We start from the raw sequence: 18,298 nt of genomic DNA on the forward strand, positions 1-18,298 counted from the left end.
GCGCTTTCATACAATGAAAAATCCCGACTGTAAAGGCAGAGGTTCTCTGCCCTTACATCGGGAGATTTACCTTCTTGAATGCACCGTGGCCGGCTCTTGGGAAAGGAAAATTGGCGGAGTGCAGCGCTCTGCTGCATCACATGAATGTACAGCCTCTGCAATTGGCTGGATGGGGGGGTGAGGGTCTGATGTCACTGTCAGCCCATCTCCCCTCTCTCCCTCACCCACTCACCCCTCTCCCTCCATGACTCCCTTAAGGCAAAGGTAACTGGCGGGAACCATAAGTTCAAGAGCAGCCAGCAGGAGCTGTGAGGGGGGTGGCCAGTGTGGGCTGTGCCAGCCATGCTGGCCACTCCGGCTCTTCACCAGGCCGCTTCGGCCTTTGGGGTTGCTCTCTGAGGCTCAAAACGCAGCAAAACAATGGCCATCTTCCCTACCCATAATCCCCCATGCAGTTGGAACTCTTCTGGGAAAACGGAGAGCGGTTCCAGCTGCTTAGGGGATTATGGGTAGGGAAGACAGCCATTGCTCTGCCACGTATTTATGACAGGTGGCGCTACAGCACCAGTGGCCCCTCCTCCATCAGATCTGGAGGGCACTACAAAGCACCTCTCAATATGAATGCAACGTAGGAGCAGCCTTTTAGGACTACTCCTTGAAAGCTAAGTTTTATGTTTTCCTTCTGTGCTTATAGCCGACCTCCAGGTGGAGGCCTAGCATGAAATGGCTTAATGGCTTTGGCAGCAATGCAGAGGAGGTTCATCAGGTTGATTTGTGAAAGGAAGGAATTAGCTTATGAGGGGAGATTGAGTCATCTAGAAATATAATCATGAAATTTTAGAAAGATAAAGGAAGATCTTATGGAAGCATATAAAATTATGAAAGGAATTAAGATAGAAACAGGAGGTAGTTTCAACTGGCAAGTGAGATTAGAATTTGAGGACATAACCTTCAGATTTGGGGGAGTACTGCATTCCAGTTGAGAAGATTACTTGTATTTTACAAAATAAATATCAGATATTTTGGAAAAGATGGCACCCATATTTGCAAAATGGGGGTATTAATGCTGAAGGCCCCATCTCTTGGTAACCTCCAGCATCATTGCATTGTTAAAGTCTTATATTAAATAGTTTATTCTTTTGACATTCTCCAGTTTTTCTCTCTCTTCTATTTCTGTTTCTTCTTTTTCTTTTTCTTTTTTTGGGGGTTTGGGGATGGAGGAAGAGAGGGGGGAGAGATTTTGTATACCACATGTATAACTTTTGAAGTTTTTTATTGAAAGAAATGTATTTACCGTTACGGTTTAAAAATTGCCCATAATAAAATATTTTTTTAAAAGATTTGAAGGAGTAGATCAGTATGAAGTTCTCCCAAAGAGCATTGAATCTGTGGTATTTTCTGTCCAAGAAAGCAGTAGACACTGCCTCATTAAATGTTTGTAAGGAGTAGACGGATAGATTTTGAATACCAGGAGAGTTGAGGCTGATAAGTGGAGGTTAGACCATGGCTGATCAGCATGATCATACGGAATGGTGGAGCAGGGATATTGAGCCAGGTGGTCAATTCCTGCCCCTACTTCTTATGTTCTTACATTCTTTTGAGGCCAATGGTTCACCACAACAGATTATTTTCTCTTAACAGTGTACAAAATGTCTTCTAGGTTTCCTAGGTTTACAAAGAGCCCCATTTGATGTGACAGGAATGCAAATCGATCCTTTGTCCTTTCCTGCATTGCTTTCATCTCCCTTTACCACTGTAACTTGGGAATAAGGATGTCCAAAGTAATAAGGATTTAATCTATTAGTTGTGCTAATCAGATGGGTGTTTGTGAGAGCTGTACAATACCTTGGGTTTTGCTTGTGCATATCATTTACATTAAAAATGACCTCATGCAGATAAACAAGCAAACATTTGCATATCAGACCTTGTTCATTCAACTCCCGCTTTATTTGCAATAGCCTGAGTAATATCTCATCAAGTATTTCAATAGCATTTAATTAGCTACTTTTTCAGCAAAAAAAGTAGGGTGACATGGCAACAACGTTTTTTTATATTTGTATTAGCATAGAGCCTTTGTATTGTGGCACAGTGCCCCCATCATCAACATTAACAAAGAAAAGTCAACAAGGATCAGGGTGGGGGGGGGGGGGGGTGGGTGGAGGAGGAGAGTTAAGAGACAATGAGGAGGAGGGCAGGTAAAGGAGTGGAGAGGTTTGGGTAGAGGATTCAGAGCTCAGTGTCTTGGCACTTGAAAGCACAGCTGATAATGACAAACAAAATAATGTTTTGAAAGATTAAGATGCATCCAATGATGGAACAAAATGAAATGTAACCAAATATTTCTCTTAAGAGAATTGAAACACTGCAATAGTGAAGCAAACTGTGGATAGAAAGTGGTTGTCCTTTTCAAAGCGCGTGAAATACATTTGACCCACTATCAGCCTTGGTGACTTTTCAGGAGGGCCCAGGTGCCTAAATGAAGGAGTTAATTCATTCAGTGGGTGATTTCACCCCTGCTTTAAGCTGCCTTCCTGAAATTGTGCTGAAGGACAAACCAGAAGGCTGAGTACAGGATTAACGGTCAGTTACTTAAGAGTGTGGATGAACTGAGGTTCAAATCCATACATCCCTCCAAATCACCACACAGGATAGTTAAGAAGGCTTATGGAATACTGGGATTCATTAAGAAGGATTGATTTCAGGAGTAGAGAGTGTGGTGAAATGCTGAACTGCTGTAGACCTGATTACCTGGTTCCGACCCATCCTGTGACTGTACCTGTGGCCTCTCCCTCTTTTGACCTTGTATAAAGCCTCTAACTCCTTGACCCTTCCCCAGAAATCTCAGGTCACGGCACAGGATGAGGTCCTTGTCCATTGTAAATAAAAGTCTGTAGATCAGTGACTCGGTCTCAGCCTCTCGAGTTATTTACTGTGCGTCAAAGAGACCATGTTACAACTCTACAATCTCTGGTGAGACCACACTTAGAGTATTGTGTTCAGTTCTGGTCTCCTCATTATAGAAAGGATGTGGAAGCTATGGAGAGGGTGCAGAGATTTACCAGGATGTTGTCTGTATTGGGAAACGAGGATAGAAGACCTGGGATTTGTCTCTTTGGAGCGTAGAAGGATGAGAGGAGACTTGATAGATGTCTACAAGATTATGAGAGTCATAGATAGGGTGGACAGCCAGCATCTGTTTCCCAGGGCAGGATCCACAAACACCAGAAGGGAGGGAAGTTTAAGGGAGACATCAGGGGTAAGTTTTCTACACAGAGAGTTGTGGGTGCCTGGAATGCCTTGCTGGGGATGGTGGTGGAGGCTGAAAGGATATACTAGTATACTCTTTCAATTGAATACAGGTATTAAAGAGACCAAAGGGATCATACCATTCCTTGAATTCCAGGAATGGTCTTACTAGAACCCTGTAGAATAGTACCAATACTCTTTCTGAACATTCCTCTACCAATAAAGGCAAATATACCATTTGTCTTCCTAATTATTGACTGCATCAGTCTGCTAACCTTTTGTGTTTTTTGTGCATGAAAACTTCTCTCATTTCCAATCTTTCTCCACTTAGTTAATAATCTGCCTTTAGATTCCCCTTACCGAAGTGCATGATTACACATTTTTTCTCATCAGTCACCATTCATGATAAAAAGGTTATTTGATGTGCTTGTCTTCATTGGCAAGGCATTTTGTACAAGGGTAAGAAGTTATGTTGCAGCTCTATAAAACTTTGGTTAGGCTGCACTTGCAGCTTCGAATGTGATGGTTTTCAAAAGGGGACAAAAGAGGTGTCCGAGGATGCTCTCTGGATTAGAGGTTATGCGCTAAAGGGAAAGATTGGACAAAGTTGGGTTGTTTTCTTTGAAGCATGGAGGCTGAAGGGAGGTCTGATAGAAGTTTAAAAAACCATGAAAGGAATACATAAATAGGGTAGACTGAATTTTGTCCCCAGGGTAAAAAAATGTCAAAGACTAAAGGAGATGAATTCAAGGTGAGGTGGTGTCAAAACCTTGTGTTTTTTATTCTTTTGTTAATTTTGTGCCTGTCCCTTTAATGAAGTATTGTTTGTAGTGTTGCCATATGATATAATATGTTGTAATATCCGAAAAGACCGGGAGTTTACATCTCATTCTCCAAAGAATTATGACAGAGATATAAGATCTCGAGATACTTTAATTTCATCTTAATTCATTTCATTTTATTTATTTCTTTTATATCTGTTTAAAGTTGAATATTGTTATCATTATACAGTATGCTTTGTGAAAACCTCAATACAAAGTTATGCAAAATGTTTATTTGTTTTACCAACAAATTAAACAGCTGCAACTATGAAGTTTGATTTATTGGATTAATAAGATAGCAATTCAGAATATTGTCACTTACATTTCCTAGAAGATGACATATTTTGAAATTGGGAAACATTAGAACTTGGAAAGTGTCTATAGGTGGTGCCTGAAATTTGAAGGAAATGTGCGGGGCAAGTTTTTTTTAAACACAAAAGTGTTGGTGTCTGGAATGGACTGTCAAGGGTAGTGGGAGAAGTAGATATGAAAGTAACATTTATGAGGCTTCTAGGTAAACAAATGAATAGGCGAGGAGTAGATGGATACGGATCGTGTGCAGGCAGAAGAGATTTCGTTTACCTGGCCATCATGTTTGGCACCATCATCATAGACCAAAAGGCCCATTCATGTGCTCTTCTGTGTTCATCCAACCGATCTATGGCAGGTTCCAAACATCCACATTGCCGTTAAGGATGGCATAGTTAGTGTAGTGGTTATTGCAACACTGTTACAGCACCCAACTATGCTGGGTGGGTCATGTCTCCGGAATAGAGGACCATCGCCTTCCCAAGATCGTGTTAAATGGCGACCTCTCCACTGGCCACCGAGACAGAGGTGCACCAAAGAAGAGGTACAAGGTCTGCCTAAAGAAGTTTCTTGGTGCCTGCTCCATTGACCACCGCCAGTGGGCTGATCTCGCCTCAAACCGTGCATCTTGGCACCTCACAGTTCAGTGGGCTGCAACCTCCTTTGAAGAAGACCGCAGAGCCCACCTCACTGACAAAAGGCAAAGGAGGAAAAACCCAACACCCAACCCCAACCAACCAACTTTCCCTTGCAACCGCTGCAACCGTGCCTGCCTGTCCCGCATCGGACTTGTCAGCCACAAACGAGCCTGCAGCTGACGTGGACATTACCCCTCCATAAATCTTCGTCCGCGAAGCCAAGCCAAAGAAAAGAAAGAAAGAAAGAAAGCACCAGCAACCAGGACCATGTTTTGAATCCCGCGCTGTCTATAAGGAGTTTGTATGTTCATCCCGAGTCTGCGTAGGTTTCCTCCCACCGTTCAAAAATTTGCCAGGGTATAGGTCAATTGAGTGTAATTGGGCAGCAAGGGTACATGGGTCAAAAGGGCCTGTTACTGAGCTGTATGCAGCACACCATCCACCCCATCTTCACACCATCAGCAAACTTGGATACCTTGGACATTATTTCCACAATTTATTAATGTACATGGCTCTAAGAATCTTCTCCTCTCCAATCATATTTAACATCATGCAATTACAGAAAGGGGCAGTGAACTTAACTTAAATCTCCCTGTACTCTTTCTTATTCTGACCCACTGTAAAACTGTTCTATTTCTTGATCTGGAGAAAACAGATTTAAGATATATAACTGTCCTGGGTAAACTTGTACCTCTCACTTTGTTCGTTTTAGATTGGTCACAGTGTTTGAGCTACTGAAAGAAAACAGACACACACACCGAGAGCACTTCAGTTTATACAAATCTTTATTACTAAATCTAAAGCTGATATTAAACTACAATATGCAAGCCCTTCCCAATTATACTTATCAACACCTGGACTGGTCCCAACTGCCGAAGAGAGGCAATAACCGCACATTTGTAGTAGGTTGTCTGGGCGCCGGTAGCAGCTTCTCCACTTCCCCCGACCGGGATGTTGGTTGGAGTCTAGAAGTTCTTCTTCTTGCTGAGAGATGTTGCCACCTCTCGGAGAGTCTCAAACTTCAACAATGGGACCATGGCTTATATTACCCAAAAATAGCTTATCTCTTTGAATAAATGATTTAATTATCTTCAAGGTCTCCTGACAGTCTGTGACCAAGAAAAGACAACTGCATCTCTGGGCCTCATGGTGGAAATTAGATCATGTCTACTGATTCATATGCATCCTGGGCCTCATGGTGTAAATTAGATTATGTTTTCTGATTCAACTGTATCCCTGGGCCCCATGGTGGAATTTAGATTATGTCTTCTGATGCGACTGCATCCCTTCTTGCATAAGCTGTCTAAATCCTTCATTACAATAACAGGATCCTGAGGGAAGATAATCATTATTTACGAAAGCAGCAATGTGTTCAGATGTGAAATGATCTGCATCAAAAGGCAGTGGAAGCAGATTTGAAAAGAATTTCCAAAGGACAGCTCAATGATACAGTTAGTGGAGCTGCTGCATCCTAGCTCCAGTGACCCAGGTTAGATTTGACCTCAGGTGTGCTATCTGTGTGGAGTTTGCATGTTCTCCAGTGGCTGTGTGGGGTTTCCCTTGGTGCTAATAATTTTCACTCAAAATGCAAAGCCATGTGAGTCAGTGGATAAGTTACTCTAGGGTGCAGATGAGTGTGAGAATACATGAGGGGAGAGCAAAATTGATGGGAGTGAAGAGACGAAAACAGGTTATCATGGATTTGATGGACAAAGGACATGTTTTAAATGATGTATCTCTATTATCAATGAAAAGGGATAAATACTGGGAAGGAGAAGTTTCCATGACTAGCAGTAACAGTAGACAAGCTGAGAAATGGAAACAACAGGATGCATCAATAAAATATCAATGTTCAACTTTTGGATATATGGAGGAGACAACACCTAAAGGAGAAGGAATACTCATATTATTTGAGTAGACATAAAACATACTCAAGGATTGACCTGTTCCTGTTGTCAGCCCATATCCAAGGGAGAGTTAGGAAAATGGAAAATAAAGCTAGATTGTTATCTGATCACTCACCTCTGTTATTAGCAATAGAACTAGAGGACATCCCACTGTGAGAGATAATGGAATATGGAAAAATCAATTGCTAAATAGGAAAGAATTAGGATGGGGTGAAGGGATAATGGGATAAGGGAAGTCAAGCAAGTGCTAAATAGGAATGACTTATGATGGGTTGAATAAGGATGGAGTAGAATAGAGTGTGAAGAAGGGTTAAGCAAGTATAATAGAATAGGGGTCTTATAGCAAGTAGGTAGATTTATCAAGTCCTGGGGGTTGAGATTTATGAATAAGAACAAAGACATGACTCTTCCTGGTAAACAAGTATACAAGAAAGGCACACAATCTGCACGTAGGGAGAATTACCTAATGCCAAACCAATCCAGAATGCAGAAGAATGTTAAGGGGAGAGGTACCTCTGTACTGAAATAGAATGTATAAAAAGTTGGGTAAGCCCCAGTACGTGTGTGTATTCCCAGGGTAAGGGGAAGCAACCAACTTTGCACTGTTGTAAAATAAATGTTCTTTGTTCTCAATTTTTGTCTCGAGTGAAATCTGTGAAGGCACCTCTGCTTCTCACACCACCAAGAACATATAGATGGAGATTAAACTCCATGCTACTTAAAAGACAGGAATTTAGAGAATTTATTGAGTGCCAAATTAAAATGTACTTTGAAATAAAAATGGAATCAGTGAAAGACAAATTTATATTATGGGATGCAATGAAAGCCTTCATCAGAGGGCAGATAATAAGTTATGTAATTAAGATGAAAAAGGACTACAATCGGGAAATAGAATAGCTGGAAAGGGAAATAGTAAGTACAGAAAAAGAATTAGCAACAAGGGAAGATACAACAAAAAGAAGAGAATTGGCAGACAAAAAATAAAATACGAAACATTACAAATGTATAAGGTGGAGAAGAACATAATGAAAATAAAGCAGAAGTATTACGAGCTCGGAGAAAAAACACACAAAATACTAGCCTGGCAACCTAAAATAGAACAAGCTAAAAGAACTGTATTGGCATCAAGGAAAAAGGAAAAACAAATTACATATAACCCAACAGAGATCAATGAAAACTTTAAAGAATTCTACAAGCAATTATACTGAACTGAGAATGAAGGGAAAGAAGACAAATAGATGACTTTCTAGCTAAAATTGAACTACCAAAATTGCAAGAAGAGGAGCAAAACAAATTGATAAAACCATTTGAAATAGAGGAAATACAAGATATATTAAAAAAGCTACCGAACAATAAAACGCCTGGGGAGGACGGACTCCCAGTAGAATTCTATAAAACATTTAAAGAGTTACTAATTCCTCCTCTCCTGGAAGTAAAGAAGAAACACAAAACTTCCCAGATTCATGTAAAACAGAAATAATTACAGTAATACCAAAGACAGGGAAAGATCCACTAACACCAGCATCGTATAGACCAATATCTCTACTTAATTCAGATTATAAGAAAATAGCAAAACTATTAGCAAACAGATTGGCCGACTGTGTACGAAAAATAGTAAAACCAGATCAAACTGAATTTCTTAAGAAAAGACGAATGACAGACAATGTTTGTAAGTTCATTAACTTAATCCATGCGGTACAAGGAAATAAGACGCCAACAGTGGTTGTTGCTTTAGACGCAGAGAAAGCCTTTGACAGGGTACAATGGAATTATTTATTCAAAGTATTACAGAAGTTCAACCTACCAGAGAAATATATTAATTGGATTAAAGCATTAATATAAGGGTCCAATGGCGAAGCTGACAGTAAATGGATATATATCGAACCAATTTAAATTAAGCAGGTCAACTAGGCAGGGATGTCCACTATCTCCCTCACTGTTCGCTTTAGCAATAGAACCATTGACAGAACTGATAAGAACAGAAAATTAAATAAAAGGGGTAAAAATGAAAGAGAGGGAATATAAAATCAGTCTATTTGCAGATGACATCATAGTATACTTAACAGAACCAGAATTATCAATAAAAGAATTACATAAGAAATTGAAGGAATACAGAGAAATATTGGGGTACAAGATCAACGCAAATAAAAGTGAAGCGATGCCAATGCATAATGTGGATTTCACAAAGTTTAAAAAAGAATCACCATTTAAATGGCAAGCAATCCAATTCCTAGGTATTAGACTAAATAATAATCCAGGCCATGTATACAAATTAAATTATCAGCCATTAATGAAGAAACTACAAGATGACTAAGAACATTGGAAAGCTTTGCCACTAACACTGATAGGAAGTGTAAATTGCATTAAAATGAATATCTTCCCAAGGATACAATACTTATTTCAATCGTTACCAATTCTCTTAACAGAGATATTCTTCAGTGAACTAAAGAAAGTAATAAGGAAATTCTTATGGAAAGGGGGGAAAACCGAGGATAGCGCTAGATAAATTAACAGAATGGTACAAACAAGGTAGTTTGCAGCTACCAAACTTTAAGAATTATTATAGAGCAGCACAATTAAGATATCTATCAGATTTTTATCAAACAAGGGAAAAACCAGATTGGACCAGGATAGAGTTGATAAAATAGGGGAGAAGGTACCAGAATATATACTTTATAAGTGGAATGAAAAACTGGTGCAATATAGAAGTTCACTAGTACTGCACCATCTGCTCAATATTTGGAAGAAGATTCACATAGAAAGGAAAAAAACAAATTACCAACTACCAAAATTACTATTAACGCAAAATCAACTAATCCCTTTCACAATAGATAACCTTTCCTTTAGAGAATGGGAGAGAAAAGGAATTAAAAGAATAGAAAATTGTTTTTTGGGAAATAATTTATTATCATTTGAACAAATGAAGTACAAATATGGAATAACTCACGGTACAATGTTTTCATACCACCAACTGAAAAGCTACTTAAAGGACAAATTGGGAAGCAGGCTGAGGTTACCAGAAGGAAGCAGCTTTGAATATGTGATTACAGACACAATGATAATTAAAAGATTTATAACAAACATGTACATCAAGCTGCAAGAGAAAGAAAATGATGAAATAAGCTGTAGACCCAAATAAAAGTGGGAACAAGATCTAAACATAAAGATAAAAAATGAAAAATGGGAAAAACTATGCTCCGGAACTATGAGAAATACAATAAACACGAGGTTACGCATGATACAATATAATTGGTTACAGAGGCTATATATCACGCCCCAAAAGTTAAATAAATGGGACCCAACAGTATCAGATAGATGTTTTCGCTGTAAGAAGGAAACGGGAACAACAGTACATGCAATTTGGGGATGTGAGAAAGTGGAAAAGTTTTGGGAAGATCTAAATCAGGTATTAAATAAAATCACAAAAAGCAACATACTAAAAAATCCAGAGATCTTTCTTCTAAGTAATATAAGAAATAAAGAATTAGGCCTCGAACTGGATGAAGCGCAAAATTGATTTATTATGATAGCCTTAGCTGTAGCAAAAAAATGTATAATGTCAACTTGGAAATCAGAATAGAGCCTGAAAGTACAGCAGTGGTATATAGAAATGAATAAATGTATTCCATTTGAAAAAATAACATATAATTTAAAAAATAAAGTCACATTATTTGAACAAATTTGGGAACCGTGCATGGAACACAACAGAGAGGGCCAACCGCGGACCTTTACCCCCTAAAATGATAGAATGAGAAGAAGACGAAATGAACTGTCCCAGTGTGTAACAGTAGATGACACAATTTTCTTGTTTATTTTCATTGCGTGATGACATTGTTTAATGGGTTTATTGTATTGTATATGTTGAACATTAAATGGGTTTGGAGGGGGGTGGGAAGGAGGGAGGGAAGGGAGGGGGGAAAAGGGGAGAAAATGACACTGTGTATGTTCAAGAGGGATATGTTTATGTATATTTTGATTAATATAGTTCATAGTGTGAAAAATTAAAAAAAGATTATTTTATTGACATGTAATAAAACAGAAAATGTGATATTACACTCAATTTCCTTTAGTTTACTGTAAGGCAGACAAAGATTCGCTATCAGCAAAAATTGCTCAGTGCCCCTTACAGCCTGAGAAAGAGAAGCAAGAGAGAGTCCCCCATGGCAACTGAATGTCCTTGGTTTCACCTCCAGTCCTCCTGCAGCCTCCGCGGCCTTCAGTCCAAACCATCAGCAACCTGAGCTCCAGATGCACACCTCTGACCAGATCAGAAAGCATCCAGTGCCCTCTCGCATCCCGCTTCCGATACCTGGTACCCTATCAGTCTCCAGCTGTCTGCAGCCTGCTGTGAATCCCTTGACCACAGCCGCCACAGCCTTTGTGGGTTTCTCGCCCCGAGTCAGCAGCAGATTGTCTTCAGCCTCAGAGCCCCTCACAGGTCCGCCGCCAAATCACCATCCTGTGGGTTATCTCCTCTGCTTCTCCTTCTCAAACGGGCAATGTTCTCCCCATTTTTATGGTGCTCTGCACCAGTCCTACGCATCTCTGGAGTCTGCATCTCTTCATGGCTCCGGCCGCTCAAAGATATTGCCATCGTGGGCCCAAACCCCACAGTCGTGGGATTTCAAAATAAACAACTGTCAGTTCCTTGGACAGGCCATGTACAGAGCCGACGGTAGTTGGACTGGACCATTGAACCTTGCGGGGGAGTGCTGAGACTTTGCTCTCCACTCTCTGCTGGTCTGGACCAGCAGCACTGCCATTGCAGAAGCTCTGGCCGCATCGCGACTGATGAAAGAAGGCATTTTGGCACATTTGCCTTCATCAGTCAATGCACTGCGTACAGAAGTTGGAACCGTACACAAATGTGCCAGGGAAACTCACCAGATCATGCAACATCCATAGAAAGTAAAAGGCATACGATGTTTCAGGCCCTTCTTCAGGGTGCCGAAGAACGAGCAAACACTTGAATTTAAAAAGTGGTGGGGCTGGGGGGAAATGGGGAAGAACACGGCACACAGGTAATGAATGGTCACAGGTGGGAGGGAGAAGTAAGCTGAGAAGTGATAGGGGACAAGGGCAGAGGGCTAAGAAAGTTAGCTCTGAGAGGAGAAGGAAAAGAAAGGAGTAATGGGAAAGGAAGACAGGGGATGAAGGAAAGAGAAAGTCTGGGCGAATGGGGTTAACAGAAATTGGAGAAGCCAATATTGTTGCTGTCTGGTTGGAAACGGCTGAGGAGGAGCATAAGGTGTTGTTCCTCCAATTTGTGGGTGGCCTCAACTTGGCAGTACATGAGGCCATGGACAGACATGTCAGTGTGGCAATGGGGTGTGGAATTGAACTGGTTGACACTAGGAGGTGCTTGCTGTTGCATCAGACAGAGAGAAGAGGCTCAATGAAGCAATCCCCAAGGGACACAGATAAGGTGAATGGTCAGTCTGTTTCCCAGAGTAAGGGAGTCTAAAATTTGGACCCATAGATTGAAAGTGAGAGGGTAAAGTCTTAAAAGGGACCTGAGGGGCAACTTTTAAATCAAAATGGTGGAAGGAGCTGCCAGAAACCCTCTGGAGGTGAGTCCATTTGTGATATTTGACAAGTAGTTGGTTATAAAAGCTTTTGAGGGATATATGCCAAACACAGGCAAATGAGAGCAGCTCAGATGGGAAATCTGGACGAGTTGAGCCATGCTGTTCAGCCCCATGACTCTTGGAGGATGGGTCCGGGGGAGTGGAGGCTGGGGAAGAAGGAAATCAATAGAGGTAAAGAGATTCATAATCTGCTCCCACTTGTAGAAAGTAGGGGTGGAAGAACCAGGAGTTTAAAATGATAATTGATGGGAGGAAACCAGCTGGGATCATCGTTGCATTACAAGATGGAATAGTGAGTGATGGCTTTGGCAGAGCAGAGCTGATTGTGTTTTATATGGTCCAGCCAGCCTGACGGTGAATGGTTAAACCAGCTGCATACCAAATATGGGAGCAGAGACAATGACTATTCCAGGGGGAACTCATGCGATGAAAAGAAGTGACAATTCTAACACAGACTAGAAATGGAAGTCGAGGCTCAATGAAGCAAATTAAAAAGGTCAGATCTCAAGATTTTGCAAGTTCAAACACAAACCATGGGAAGAGGAATTTAAGTGGAGAATTATCCAAAAAACTCAATAAACATTCTCCTCCATCCCATAATCAACCTATTGAAATAAACACATCAAGGTACATATTTGTCTTTGATTCCTGGCACTGGACAGATGTAATGATATCAATCATCTCTTGTGGAGTGAAAAAATAAAGCCTGCAGAGGCTGTGATTGTAGTCGAAGTGGTTTATATAACTTTGCTTCCTATGGGTATGGTGGGACCTGCTGAGTTTCTCCAGCACTTTTGTGCATTAATCAGTTGTCTCTTGGATTCCCTTCTTAATATTCAGTCCATTGACCAGTATATGTTTAGGACTTGCAATTAAAGTGGAGGATCTGCCTCTTAAATGGATATTTATATAATAATAAAAAATCATTGTGAGAAAAATTCAAGTAACATTGGAAGAAACACTCATTGAATATAACATCATGAGAAACTCAATCATTGGGTTTTTCTGAACAATAATTCGCTGTTTAAACAGGAAATAAAGAATGCTCAACTTAGGCAACATTTGTGGAATGAGAAACAGAATTAATATTTCAAATCATCATTTGGGTTGACCAGTCGTCTCCTCAATTTCCCTTAAATGACAGCTCAAAAGATTTCCCTTCCTATCACATATTGGAAACCTATATATCCCCCCCCCCCCCCCACAAAGAATAAATAAACAACTTGGTCAATTTAAAAAGAAATATTGTTTTTATGACAGTCCTCCATTACCATGATGTCAGCTCTTCATTTGGATTTCGTTAGCTGTAATTGCTTCAGAAGGATGAGAAAGGTCATGCAGAAATGCCTATCTTTCCTAACAGGTTATAAACTGCAGCCTCAGTGAGCATTGTAAAACAGATCATCTATTGACAGCAGCACTCACACCAATATGTAGGAGGTAGAGGGGGTCGTCTAACTCCTGTCAGTAGCTAACAGAGGTCTCAGAAAGCAGATTAAATGAGGAAAAGCTAGAGGGAAGCAATGGGTCAGGCAGCGTCCATGGACAGAAATGGGATGGGGATCCTTTATCGAGGTTAAAGTAAGAAGAGTATGGGGGGGGGGGGGGGGGGAGAGGAAAGGTGATAGAGCATTGAAGGGTGGGAGAGAAAGCTGGAGGGAGAGGCCACTGGAAGAGCCTCTCCTCTTAGCTCCTCCCCAACTTCTCCTCCCATTTCCCCCTTGATATCACCGCTTCTTACTCTTAGTCTCGATGAAGGGTCCCAACCTGAGACGTTGACGGAGCCATTCTCCCCGCGCATGTCGCCCGGCCTGCAACGTTTGCTCAAGATTCCAGCATCTGCGGTTGCTGTAAAGCAGAGCCTGTTTAAAGTGCGGAGGAAGAAGAATTACATCAACTTCACGAATAAAAAAGCAGGATAAATCCCCCCCCCAGAGGGGAAAAATACACCGAATGGAGGATATTGATGTACAAATGCTCTCATAAAATCAATCTCATTCGGCGACACCAGAATGGTAACTCTTACTTGATTCACAGTGAGTTGCTCAATCATCCGTCCCCTTCACAAACCCTCCCTCGCTTTATAGTTCAGCCTAAGCTCCCAATGTTCACACATGCAAGGTTTGTCATACACTTGAGCATGGGAGAGAAATAAAAAGAAGCCGCGAATTCTCTTAAAAAAGGGCGAGCAAGCAATGGTGAGGTGAAGCGCCTACTGATGAAATCGGAGCACTTGACAAGCCACGCTAACAGTTACAACTGGATTGCCCTAGCGCCCATTAGGGCGATATAATTATATTCACAGTAGTTATCATTCACAGTACAAACATTGGAAATCGAATTGATTCAAAATCCAGCGCGTCCATCAGACCACTCATAGACCAAGCGATGGAACATGTTTGGGAGGATTGGGCGCTGCACTTCGCAATTGTTCCTCCCTGCTCGGGAATCCAGGAGTGCTCACACGATGGTCTCGTAGTCCCAACAAAGTCTAACGTGGCGGGCTTCCCCGGGGCTAGGGTAGCAGCAGTAGTACCTCCCGTAGGGTATACTGTCCCGGGGAGAGTAGACCACGCTATCCCGGGTCGAGTATACATTGGTGTAGAAGGAGCTGTCCCGATTCGAGCAGAGACGGTCGAAAACGCAGTAGTTGAAGACATCGGACGGGTAGTAAGTCTCCAGGTAGTTTCTGGCCACCTCTTGGCCGCTCTTCCGGATCAAGCTCTTGGAGTCCACGGCGAAGCCTCCCTCCTCCGCGTCGGGGGTGTGGGATCGGGTGGAGTTCTTGGACACATCCTGCCAACTGCTTCGGACGCTCGGCCCACCCAACAGCTGGTCGTCGCCGCTTCCTGTGCTGATGAGATGGCTGCAGCTCGGCCACTTGGAGCACCCGTCTGTCTTCTTAGCCAGCACGATGGCAGCCAGTCCTGGCAAGAAGATGGCAGGGCCGATGGCGATGAGAGGGACGTCCCCCAGAGTCTCTCCTCTGACCCCGGACACGGTGAACATGAATCCAAAGACCAGAAAGACACTGACTAAAGCCACCACCAGCCCCGTCCTGGGGTTGATGTTATCAGGTCTCATTGTGAAGGGTCACACCCGGGAGACTATTCTGTCACCAGCCGGCTCGAGTCGACACCCCTTTTGCTCACTCCCAACGCCCTCTTATCTTCCTCCTGATAGGTTCCAAAAATGTTCTTCACCGGGCCTCGCTTTCCACCTTGCTCCGTCTGATGGGCTGTGACTCTGAGCTCTTCAGGCATCGTCTCTTTTCGGAGTACCAGGGGTGGAGAGAAAAGATCAATGACCAGAAACTCGAGAAGGATCATTTAGAAACCCTCCCTCTCCTTACTGGGGCACCAGAGAGCTCCGTGCGTATGCAAGCCAATGAGTTGGGCAAACTCTTTATCCAAGTCTCCTTGACCAGATATCCTGATGTATTTCAGTTTGTTTAAATTGATTCGTCTATTTGTTATAATGCGTGTATCAAGTTTTTATACTTATTTATAGTGTGTGTATATATCAAATGTCTTCAGTTTATTCCAGTTAAATATATCAGAAAGCCTGTGGACATTGGACAGATAAGAGACACGGGAGGATGAATGTCCTGTTTTGGTTAAACGCCTGTCCGTTTATATATGTTTATCTGTGTATATAATTCATGCCACGCATTCTGTATTCACCTGGCTAAGTTTGGGCGACGTTCTTAGTGAACCTGGAGATGTTATAAATATGCCCAGCAGTATCCAGTTGATATGTTAACCTAAAATACCTTGATGTCCGAAACATTGGCTCTGAATCTTTGCTGCCTTGTTTGACCTGCTGAGTTTCGCCAGCGTTGTGTTTTTACTTCAAACACGGGGCCTGCAGAGGTGTTTAACCTGATAGATTGGCCTAGTGTGTGTGCAGTGGTGGTCGTGCGTTCGTTTCCCCCGCTGGGACTCAATGGAGGCCACAGTCTGTGTCTGCAGTACTATTTGTGGACGTGTTGCCCTCGAAAGAGTTACCAGGAACGATGCTGAGAGAGAGAGAGAGAGACTCCTCCCGAGATTTCATCACGCAACTCCTCAAAGCAGAGCACACAACCCGACAATTTGCCAAGGTATTCAGTGTCTCGGTTCCCCTTTTAACCGCTTCCTCATCTCGGATCTGGCTTCTCCCCGGTTGAGGAGTGCCAGTAAGCGTCTCGGCAAAGGAACTTTTCTAACATCCGAGGCACTTCCGTATGAAACTCAAGCCGGGAACGAGAGGCACCATCAGCTCCTAAATATAGCACTGAGATGATGGGCTCCTGGTTTACCCGGTGCAGACCATCCAACTTCGTGCCGATTGGCCATTTGTGCGGGGATTTGACCTTCGAATTGGTCAGAGGTGACAGGATTACTTGCCCATGTATATATTCAGACCTAAACCCTCCACCCTTTCCAGGGAAAGGGTTCAAAAGGCCTGCATTTTATAGCACCTGGTGGTTCTTCAGAGGTTGCTCAACAAAACAAATCAATAATTTTCTGTAATAAAAGAGAAAATCCTGGGGTGGGGGTGGGGGGAACTCAGGAGTTGAGGCAGCATCTGTGGAAAAAGGCGCCACAACTACCTAGACTACATGTCCTCACACCCTGTGGCCTGCAAGGACTCCATCCCCTTCTCTCAATTTCTCTGCTGCATCTGCTCCCAAGATGAGGTTGTCCAGTCCAGAGCCTCTGAAATGTCTGCCTTCTTCCATAAATGTGGCTTCCCCTCCACCACTATTAACTCAGCCCTCACTTGCATCTCCTCCATTTCCCGCTCATCTGCCCTGGCACCCTCTGCCCCCAGAAACAATAAACACAGAATCTCCCTCGTCCTCACCTACCACCCCACCAGCCTCCACATCCAACACATCATCTGCTGGAATTTCTGTTACTTACTACAGGAGCCCACCTCCAGACACATTTTTTCTTCTTCTCCCCTCTCAGCCTTACGTAGGGATTGCTCCCTTTGTGACTCCCTTGTGAACTTTTCCCTCCCCACCCATCGTCCCCCCACCCCCAGAACCTTCCACTGAGGTCATAGGAGGTGTAATACCCACACCTCCTCCCACATCATGGTCCGAGGTCCCAAACAGACCTTTCAGGTGAAGCAACACTTCACCTGTACCTCCACAGAACTCATTTACTACATTCGGTGCACCCTCTGTGGCCTTCTCTACATCAGAGAGACCAGTCGCAGATTAGGAGATCACTTTGCCCAGCCCCTTCTCTCCATCCACAACAAAAGCTACCTCCCCATAGCCAACTATTTCAATTCTGAGTCACACTCTCAAGCTCACATGTCTGCCCATGGCCTTTCACATTAACCCACCCTGACCACATGCAGATTGGAGGAACAACACCTCATTTTTCATCTGGGCACCCTCCAACCCCAGGGCATGAATATTGGGTTCACTGCATTCCACTAATCAACTTGCCTTTTTCCTCCTTCCTCTCCGCTTAACTTTGTTTCCTTTCTCTCTCCACCTAGCCTAGACTCCTCCCCCTCCACCTATCATCTCCCACCCTTACTAACCCCCTTCCCCTTCCCCCTTTTGTTTAGTCATCTCTCATGTTCCCCCACACCTTGATGAAGGGCTCAAGCTACATAAAGGCATTGTTTGATCTGTTGAGTTTCTCCAGCATTTGTGTGTTTTTTTCACATAACCATGGAGTCTACAGAATCCTGTTTTACCTCTGTGGAAAAGGAATCAGTTCACCTTTGGCATCTCATTAAAACTGAATAAGAGAAAAGTTAGTCTGGGAAGCAGAGGTGGTCTG

The 18,298-nt window shown here is 42.6% G+C and overlaps 1 protein-coding gene across 1 annotated transcript; it reads right to left on the reverse strand.

The window, feature by feature from the left end:
• Positions 1-14,917: 14,917 nt before the first annotated feature.
• LOC138764562 (transmembrane protein 215-like) lies at positions 14,918-15,734 on the reverse strand. Its single transcript, XM_069940685.1, has one exon. The coding sequence runs from the start codon at positions 15,591-15,593 to the stop codon at positions 14,970-14,972; it is 624 nt and encodes a 207-aa protein (XP_069796786.1). The 5' UTR covers positions 15,594-15,734; the 3' UTR covers positions 14,918-14,969.
• Positions 15,735-18,298: the final 2,564 nt, after the last annotated feature.

The sequence above is a fragment of the Narcine bancroftii genome, chromosome 1, assembly GCF_036971445.1.
Source record: "Narcine bancroftii isolate sNarBan1 chromosome 1, sNarBan1.hap1, whole genome shotgun sequence".
Lineage (NCBI taxonomy): Eukaryota > Metazoa > Chordata > Chondrichthyes > Torpediniformes > Narcinidae > Narcine > Narcine bancroftii.